This window comes from Dipteris shenzhenensis, chromosome 17 (genome assembly GCF_047967505.1).
Source record: "Dipteris shenzhenensis isolate YYH24624 ecotype China chromosome 17, Dip_SZ_1.0, whole genome shotgun sequence".
NCBI lineage: Eukaryota > Viridiplantae > Streptophyta > Polypodiopsida > Gleicheniales > Dipteridaceae > Dipteris > Dipteris shenzhenensis.
Genome location: NC_141612.1, coordinates 38,654,007 through 38,664,135, shown reverse-complemented (window position 1 = coordinate 38,664,135; position 10,129 = coordinate 38,654,007). Strand labels below are relative to the sequence as shown.

At 47.9% G+C, this 10,129-nt stretch overlaps 1 protein-coding gene across 1 annotated transcript in view; it reads left to right on the top strand.

The window, feature by feature from the left end:
• Nucleotides 1-438: 438 nt before the first annotated feature.
• LOC147892089 (uncharacterized) overlaps nt 439-10,129 on the top strand; it is a 29,463-nt gene continuing 19,772 nt past the window's right edge. The window contains exons 1-5 of the mRNA XM_087388737.1: nt 439-667; nt 978-1,180; nt 1,461-1,642; nt 1,842-2,126; nt 2,219-2,277. Coding sequence (XP_087244863.1) covers nt 499-667; nt 978-1,180; nt 1,461-1,642; nt 1,842-2,126; nt 2,219-2,277 — 898 coding nt within the window. The 5' untranslated portion in view covers nt 439-498. The remainder of the gene's footprint in view (nt 668-977; nt 1,181-1,460; nt 1,643-1,841; nt 2,127-2,218; nt 2,278-10,129) is intronic.

Sequence of the window (10,129 nt, the reverse complement as noted above, 5' to 3'; positions counted from 1 at the left end):
CTCCTGATCCCGTCACAGTCGCCTTTTCAGATGTTGGCCTGCCGTCGCAAACGAAATCGCCGTAGATTTGAGAAGGAGACTTATCAAAGTTAACAATATCACATCGTCGATGTCTAATTCCCATAGAAATTCAGGAGTCAGGATCAACGACTCGCAGAAAGATAGCAACAGTGCCGGAATTCGCAGAGTCATGATCAGTCGGATCCATAACGGCGTCGTCAAGATCGAAAGCTTCGGGAAATCCTCCGCGAGCCCCACGGATTCCCCTCTCCTCCATCACACGCAACCGACTTTGTCCACGCGCTGCAAGCGTGTATGTCTCCCTCACAGTTTCTTATTCGAGGTCTCCGTTGCCCATATCGAACTTCTTCCTCCTGCCACCTCTTTTAACGTACCTGCATTGTCCTGCAAACGGCCTTGCATGGTGCAGCACTCTTCGCTCCGACAGCTGCAATATACGTCTGCCCCGATTCGGTAGCTTCATTGAAACTTTTGGCAATGGGCAGATTGAGATTCATGGACCTGCCGGACGACGGTCTGCAGCTTTACTCCAAATTTGCTGCTATGATCCTTGTTTGTTTTGTAATGTTCGATCCAAGTGGGCGCACCACGACACCTGTAGCTGCAGCTTGTTTAGCGAGGACGCATTCCGGATTACTTCTTCCAGGTCTGAACGTCTGCTTTTAGAATAGAACGTGAAGAGCCAGCAGACACGCGAATAACGTTGAGATGTTCTTCTTGAGCCGACATAGTCATGGTGCGATACAAAAACCGTGACAGAGAGTCGAAATTGTAGTTGCGCATTTCGTAATTTAAATCAGCATTCTGATACTCGCGAGTCAGAATTAATCACCTCATAGTGAGAATAAGGATCGTTTTCGCAGCTCCAGTTGGCAGTTCGAAAGATGCACTTCTAGTATTCGGGCGCCAAATTGCAAGTTGAATGAGCTAACTTGAACAGGCCCTTTTTCCCGCAGAACGCCGGATATGGCCGACACAATATGCTACAAGCTTTGGCCGCAGTTTGAAGCAGCTCCCGTCTCCGTTCGCCGGAGATGAACCAAACGTTACAGATACATACCTTGTTTTGGCAAGACATCGAACAACCAGACGAGATCCGACGGATAAATTTCATCTATATCGTCAAGGCTGGGACATTCAAAATAGACACTACTGGGCAGTAAGTTTTCTCCTGAGGACCCATGTCTCGATCCTTCACAAGAGCTCAGTGTGAGCGTAGCTGGTGAACGAAGGGTTGTAAAGGATAGTTTTGTGCTGAGTCCGCGTGTCTACCCGCGGACGTACTATGCGCACGACAAAATCGCGCAATGCATAAATTATCATAGTACTTTCTTTGATAAAAAGGAGAATGATCATTGAATGATGTGTTCAAATACTTTCGTGTTACACAGAAAAAAAAACTATTCTAACATGGCTGATATCTTCTCTTGGACTTGCAGTCAGTTGGGCTTACTGGTGGCCCTGGTTTTGTTCTAGCAGCTGTCTGGCTGGTAGTTGGACTATGCTACCTGTTCCTTCTATGCTGCTGCTGCTGCTGTTGTAGAGAAAGATTGAAGGGAGCTCATCAAGGGGGCAATCTGTTTCCTTTACTGTTCCTACTCATCTTCACGGGTGCTGCAGTGTAAGTATGTAGATGTCGGCAAAGTTGGGCAATAAAGGCTTACCCAGAACAAACAACCCATGCCCCCTGCCAAAACAAAATTATGAAAGGCTAAATCAAAACGTTAAAAAGAAAAAGGAACGAGGGAACTTGACATTTGTGGCATTTGTTTTTCAACTCCAAAGTTGTACTGACGTAGTAAGATGGCGGGTTTTCACAGGGCAGGTTGTGTATTGGTGTACAGCAGCCAAAGTTACTTTTATGATGAGCTTTCCGACACACTAAATTACGTGGTTCAAGAATCAGAAATCATTGTTAGGCGACTGCGAAATGTCTCCACGGCCCTCGCAGAGACCGAAACAATATATGTTTTGAATTTTGCTCTTTCAGGCTCGGACAGGGCACAGATTCAGCACTTGCGTGCACAGCTGACACTTGCTGCAACAAACCTAGAAAACAAGACGGATGAGAATGCACACAAGATAAAGACTGGCCTAAATAAAGTGTGAGAAAAAATCCGTATCTCTTATTTGTATGTTTTAAGGAAGAAAAGCTTGCACTCAAGATTACTTTTGATTTTGGTTGGATAATCTGCAGGCGTCTTGCTATGGTTGTGGTTGCAGCAGCAATGCTACTTTTGGTGCTTCTGGGATTCTGTATATACTCTCTCTCTCTCTCTCTCTCTCTGCTATATTATGTGAGCTGATTTAATGTACAACTGTATTGAGAACCATCCACTACGTCATGAGCTATTGTCAGTTAGATATGTGCTAAGAAGTCTAATAGCAATTTTAGTTCAATGCCAAGGCCCAAGATTACAAAAGAACAGCCTCCGTCCCCTCTATCATAGCGCAGGGCATGGGTAACCCTCACTGGATCTAACACACTTTTTGCAGAACAAAAAATGTAGCCTCTCTCTTGAAACTGCGGCTGATAGATTTGTAGACATTACTAAACTCCTGAAAAGTCTGGACCATATTCTGAAGAGCAGTGGCTTTGAATGGGAACAGAAATACCTTTCTTGTAAAACATTACTAAAGGGAATCAACTAGTCAAACCCTTCAAAAACTCATAGTCAATATCCAAATGAGTAAAAATTTGTGATAGTTAACTCAAGTAGAAGCACTGCTGAAACTACAAAAACTGAATCTTCTTTTAAGACTGGATAGCAACTTTGTGAAGCAGGTGCGTGGGCGCAAAGAGTGGGAGGGCATGCCTAAAGAGGGCAGAGGCTGCCCTCAGTGGGCCCTCAGTGGACGCTGACCCTAGCAGGGCGGTGGGTTAGCCAGCCGATGAGCCCTTTTGGTCCAAGATGGGCTTCAAATCATGATGGCCCTTCAATTGAGTCTGGTGGACCTCAAATTTACAGTTCTGCAAGCAAAGGATTACCATATTGTAATCATTGTCCATTTGCACTAGGTGGTGGCATTACAAGTGGGCACTGTGTGGGACCTTGGTCAGAGCATTGCCTTTTTTTATGGACTTTTATAGGTATGAAAGAAAGAGCTAAGAGAAGAAACAGAAGGCATAGATACATCATGCGGAGCAACCTGTGGTAAAATACCACTCAAAAGTTTGAGCAAATAAAAAACCTGAGAAGAACTAGAAGAGGTTGGAAATGCCACCTCATGCTTGTGATGGTAATAAAGGACAACCTCTTCACTGTCTAAGAGAAATCTTCTGCAGAACTAGAAGATCCCTGCATCCTCGACCACACAGCCACCAAAAGTGTGCTTTGAATTTGTAGAATTGACTACCTCTCAATGCCAAACCATGGACCATCATTGTGTCCTACCAAGCTAATAATGAAAGATCTCTCCCAAATTCCCTTGCAATTATGTTGTGCTTTATTTGAGCTAGGAGCTCATTCTTTTTGCTGTGCATCTTCTCACGATAGAGTAATCATGTCATGGGCATACCTCAGCCCGTGGCCATCTGTCCAGGCCTAGGGCCCACAAGGGCTGTCGAGCCCCCTGGAGGAAGATGTGGCACAGTAGCACTGAGCAGGCAGATACATGTGGACAGCCCTACAGGTTGCGTGTCAGCAAGACGTGTGGGCAGCCATGCAGTCTGCCACATCAGCAAGGATTCAGCAGACTGCGCAGGACAATCAGCCATGTGGTACCAGTTGGCCAGGGTAGGACGTGTCAGTTTCAGGCAGTACTTGGGTCCACACCAAGAGTCAGCTCTTTATGGAATGGCAATCACCAAGTTCTCAAGTGCTGTCAGAGAGAGACTTCAAGGCCTGAAGGCACTTGAGTTGCTGCTGGGCCACTCCTATAGAATAGGGAAGGAGATGCATCTGTAGACCCAAGCCCTTCTTAAAATGAAGCAACTGGATTATGTGAGATACTCTATGTGTACATGTGACCAACTGATCTTACGCATGTACACGGGGTCTATCTGAGTTAATACCCATGCATTGGCACTCAGTAGATAGCAAATGAATTGCAAAGCGAAGGATAAAGTGAAAAATGAGTGGAAGGACAAAGGAAGATGGTAGGATGGAGTTTGCAAGAATGGCAAAGAGACCCTGGACCAAAGCAACAATATGGGTGCTCTTACCTGATCAGCGTTGAAAGTATGACAGAGACTGATTCTTTAGTGCTTACTTATTGGCTCAATCATTTCGAGAGATACTTTTCCATTGTACACACAAAGGAGACCCATTAGTGCATACTACCTTCCATGAACTTAGTAGGTGAAGCAACCACTCAATGGTGCAAGTGGCATATATCCATTGCAATGGATGCCTGATATGATTGGGAGGAGTTCATGAAGCACATTGGTTTGAATTCTTGCCGCTGCAGATAGTCTTTAAGCTTATCTTTGAGATGACTCAAGGGCCTAATAAATCAGCCAACCACTACATGAACTTTTTTATGCAAGTAGCTACAAAGTTACAAGAGGATGTGGGAATAAACTCTACTTTTCCATGCCCTCAAATTTGATATTCAGTTGTTACCTTTCAATGGTAGGCCTAAGGACTATGGTGATTATTATAAGGGGTTTAGAGAGACTTTAGTCTATACCCAGTGGACAGGTGCCCTTTAGTTAGGGACATCCTAGGTAGGTCTTTCAGTTGGTATTAGAGCCACTTTGTCGGTTGAACCCATGATTCACTTTCATCTATTATCTATGCGCATCTGCTCTAGCCATGGAGTGTCTAACCTCCATGAGCCACGATCCTGGAGTACCAAATCTTTTATGGCCTACGGCTGGTCCATAAACATGACTAAAATTTGGAGATAGCCTCTTGGGAAACCTGCTAATCAACCCAGCTCTCTTGACGAAGTCCAGGCTGCAGCCTTCTATTGAAGGTGGCGACCAATGCGAGGTCCACTGCCCCAGCATGAATTCATCCTATTCTCGAACGTTCCGGTGCCATAGGAGGGTTTGTTTCTCAAACTCCTCATGATATTGCGGGCTGGCCCAAATGAGTCCTTCGGACAAGCGCTACAAACTTTGTGGAGATTCCTCATCAAGGGTGAGCTCTTCCCTATGAGTGGAGCCTCTAAAAAGCTCCCTCGCTGAACCAAGAGTTTCCAGGGAGCTGAGCCTAGAGTGAGACCTCTCACTAACAATTTTCCCAAAAGGGCTCTGATTTGCATCTTCGAGTCAAAGATTCTAAGTCCTCCCTTTGCAAGTAGGATCATTGTCTGCCAAGCAGCCCTCGCTCTAGTGTTCTCGCTCTAGTGTTCCTCATGCCATCCAATCCTACCCACAAGAAATTGCACACCAAGTGCCTGAGCTGTCCCATTATGAGAACACCAACACGAGAGAGCCATTGCCAAAAAGACCTAGTTGGCCTCAAGGGCCCTTCTTAGTAGGGAGAGTTTGGCTAAGCTCCAATACAAAAGCTTTTGCCCCAGAATCTCTAGCATGGGGGCAATCTGCTGCTCCGTTGAGATGTCAATACCCACCTGACAGCCAAAGTATCTCGCTGACTACCGTCACGGACTCCAATGGAAGCCCAATGTGCCCCCCCCAATCCAAGATGCCCTCCACATTGTCTCATGTTGATTGGGAGCCATGACATTCAACAATGGAGAGCGATCACCCCTTGCTAGATACCGCTTACAAGATCTCACCCAAGATCTTAAGATTGCAGTTGTGGCCTCACCTCACTGACATGATCCACAACATTTAGACAGGTTTTGTTCAGGAATGCAGTATCTTGGACGACATCTTCATCTCTTGGGAGGCAATGGATTGGGCTTGGGAGGAGTCTCAACCTACCGCAGTCCCTCTCTTAGATTTTGAGAAGGCCTATGACAAGGTAGTGGTCTTTTCTCGAGGTCACCATGCCGAGGGTGGGTTTTCTAGATAGATGGATTTAGGGGGTCTCTTCTTTGCCAACCAAATGCTTAGATGACGTCACACAGGGGAGGCCTTTTCACTTTCCCGCTCAGTACCGCCCTCCAGCTCCTTTCCTCTTTCTCTTAGTGACAGAGGAATCAAACTATTTCTTGTGATCCCAGGCAATGGGACCCACTAGGTTAACCTGCCCACCCCTTCCGGATCAAAACATTTCACCCTCAGCCAAAGTCGAAAATCTCTAGAGTGTGAATGTTCTCATCAGTGAAAGGGCCTTCCTATCTACTCATGCTTGGGGAGACCACTATTGAGGAGGCTAGGGGCCCACACTGCCAAGAGGCTTCCTCCTTGGATTGAAAGGACCTTGGACCTTGGGGGACTCCTTGGATTGAAACAAATCCTGATAGAAGGAAACGGTCATGGGATCTCCTACGGGTCTTAATGCCTCTGTTTGCTCATACTTCGCAACCGTTGAAGCTGCATCCTTGTTGAATGAGGGCCAATGGTTTGGAAAAAGTATCTGGTCCTCTTGTCTCCCTGTTACACCTGTGGCGCACTAGAGGGATCTCTATGGCCTGGAGGTCTAGCCGACACTCACGTAGAGATTTGCTAGCCACTATGAGGTTGGATCCTGGTCTTTCAGAATATTGTCTCAGTGCTCTCTCTCTCTCTCTCTCTCTCTAGAGAGAGAGTGACGACATTGTAAAGCCTCGGCCTAAAGCTTTTCACGGCTCCTTTGAATCGCATTGGCTATCCAAGCTGCCCGACCAACCTAGGGGGCCTCCATAGCTACTGAAATCCGCACCTCCTCTTGTAACAAAGCATTGGGGATTCGGACCGCCTTCTATTGCAGTCCGCAACGGGGTTCCTCTTAGTTAACACCCTTGCCAAAACCCCCTCTATGCATCACTCAATCCCCCACTTGAAATCTATCAAGTCTCTCTAGTAGACCATCACGTTGCCATTGATCGAAAGATAGCAAAGATACTTGGGGAGCTTGGAGGAATTCTGCCTCCTAGGGGTCTCTAGCATTGATTGTGAAGATGAATGCTCCCAAATTCTCTATGCGGCAAAGGGCATCGCCGAGAAGGAGGATCCACCCTGTTTATCCTCCTCGAATTCTGGATTGTTTAAGTCTTCTCCAACGATCCAAGAGTCTACATCTGGAAGACTCCCTATAAGCTACCTTGAGAAAGAGGGGCATTGCTATCGACAAGTAGAGGCGTAAATGTTTAGGATCTTGATCCTAGAATCTCCCATCTGAAGTTGCTGCTGCTGCTCCCCGCCCCTTCCGCAGCCCCTTCGCCTCCCCTCCGCACTCCGCCCCACCTACCTTTCCCTCCGTCAGCTGCGCCCCCCGCCAACTCACCTCTCCCCTGTCATCTCCGCCCCTTTGCCTCCCTGGCCTCTTCCGCCTTCTCCGCTCCCTCCTCCTCTCCCTCGCCGACCCTCCTCCCCCGCCTCCTCTCTACTCCTTCGCCTCTCCTCCGCTCCCTCCTCCTCTCCTCCCTCCCTCCTTCTCTCCTTTCCCCTTCTCTCCTTCGCCATCTCCTCCGCTCGCTCCTCCTCTTTCGCTGCCCCACCACTTCTTCCACCTCCTCCTTCTCGTCCCCTCTTCTCTTCTGCTTTCCGTCGTTCCCCCCTCGCCTTCCTTTCCTTCCCTCCTGCCCTCTTCCTCTCCCTCCCTCACCCAGCCTGTCCTTGTACGCCTCGCCTCGTCTCCGCCATCCCCTCTGACGTCCTTCCTCACCCTCCTTTTTTTTCTTCTTCCTCCTTGCAACGGCAACATTTGTGCTTTTTAAGGCGAAATAAAATCTTGGTGGTGACCCTTGGTCTGGCCAGAGGGGTTCTATGGCAGCACCCTCGAATCCCACAACCATTAAGGTTCTTCTTTCCCCAGCTGACAAGCAACAGGTACAGCAGGCAGTTGTCTCTCCGGGACAAGGCGATTGTGGGCCTCACTCCTACAAGGAGACAGGTGCGAGAGTGGATCCAGGCGAGCTTGGCATTAGAGGGTGACTACATCCAGGAGGTCACCATCTATGGGAGAGGCTTATTCCTCATCCAGCTGAGCTCCCCCGACACTCGTGGAGCAGAGTCCCATCCTCCTTGGCCCTCATCTAGTGTACCTCTTTCCTTCGTACCATGGCTTTACAGTGGAGGACATGGACACGACATACCATGTTCCCCGTTTTTCGTTTATGCTCGACTTCCCAGGGCTCCCAAAGAAGTATCGAGCCATCCTCCTCTCTATTCGTCAGGCATTTGGCACCGTGCTCGAGTCTCCGCCAAAGTTGGCCACCTTAGTTGTAGTAGATGACGGGGTCCTCAGGATCAGACTGGTGGTTGGGAGCAAGTCCCTCCCAAAGTTGATTCTCCTAGAGACCCTAGAAGGGGTCACACTTCACTAGCGAGTGGATATTTCTGGGTTATCTAGCCAGTGTCTTCGGTGCAAACAGATGGGTCACCTAGCCAGAGATTGCCCCTATGGCCATGGCCGAGCGCTTCCATCCCCACCTTGTAGAGTAGGCAGAGTCAATAGGCTAGAGTCCAGCACCCCCTCAGACAGGAGCAGCAGGAGTCTCAGACCCCCTGGGTGACCCCCTTAGAAGGGGATTGGACCCAGGTTAAATAGAAAAAGAAACCAAGCAAACATGCTCGCAAGAGCCGTAAGCAGAGGGCCAGACATAGAGAGAGAGAGAGAGACAGGGTTATCTGCGAGGCACCTGAGGAGGAGGACCAGCAGCAGGAGCCCTTACATGGAGACCCACCTCCCCTAGCAAAAGGGGCCATCACTCAGCCCGATGATCCTACCGTGTTGGAGGTTCAACATTTGCATTCACCCTTGCATCAGCAACGAGTCCTAGGAGCTCCTGATGCGACGATGGCGGACGTTAGCCAGGCAGCCGCTGAGGAGGAGTGGATCCAGAGCCCCGACAAGCCTGATCAGGAGGGGGGGGCTATGGTCACCCCTATTCCCCCCCCCTCCCCCTTCCCCTCCAGATCCCTCCCTCTCTTCCTCTCCACTTCCCCCCCCCTCGCCCCTCCTGCTATGATCAATCTCACCACCCGCCCTCTCCCCTCCCTACTGTCTCCCTTCCTCCCCTAGGGGTGACCATAGGGGAATAGGGGTGACCATAGGGGAATAGGGGAATAGGGGAATAAGATGCGTGCATTTATAGAGAACTATGTCGTAGGTTGCCGGATTTGTCAGGTTACTAAGGCTGAACGCCTTAGAAGCGCAGGCTTATTACAGCCTTTACAGATTCCAGGTAATAAATGGGAAAGTATTTCCATGGATTTTATTACTGGTTTACCTCGAACGCGCAAGGGTCATGACTCTATTTGGGTCATAGTCGACCGTTTGACAAAAATGGCTAGATTCTTACCTACAAGAACAACTATTTCAGCTGTTCAGTTGGCTCACGAGTTTGTGGACCACTTGTTCAAGCTGTATGGTTTGCCATCTGACATAGTCAGTGATAGGGACTCAAAGTTTACAAGTAACTTTTGGACACTTGTATTTGAGAAGTTGGAAGCTACTCTAAGTATGAGTTTCTCGGATCATGCACAATCCGATGGCAGTACAGAGAAGGTCAACCAGTTGGTTGAAGACATGCTTCGGGCATATGTATCTAAGAGACAGTCTTCATGGGAAGATTATTTACCTATGATTGAATTTGCTTACAACAGTGCAAAGCATTCTAGTACAGGTTACAGTCCCTTTATGCTTATGTACGGGTTTCAACCTAAGTCACCAGTTATGGTTGGATTAAAAGGGATTCAAAATGATGCTGCTAAGAATTTCTTGCTAGATATGCAGGAAATGTTGCAGTTTGCCAAGGAGTCTATTAGAAGTGCCCAAGATCGGGACCGATTTTATGCTAATAGACATCGTTCACCCAGAGAGTTCTCTGAAGGAACGATGGTATATTTGAGAATTCCTAAGGAATCCAAGAGCCTAAGTACTGGTTTGGTTCAGAAATTATCCCCCAGATACTGTGGCCCATTCAAGGTCATTAAAAGAATTGGACCAGTTGCATATCGACTAGAATTGCCTCCTGATGTTAAAATACATCCAGTCTTTCATGTCAGTAGATTGAAAGAAGTCTTGGGTGCAGATGATCAACTTGTTTCTCCTCATGAGATTATAGAAGTTACAGATTTGACTTTTATTCCTCACGAACTTGA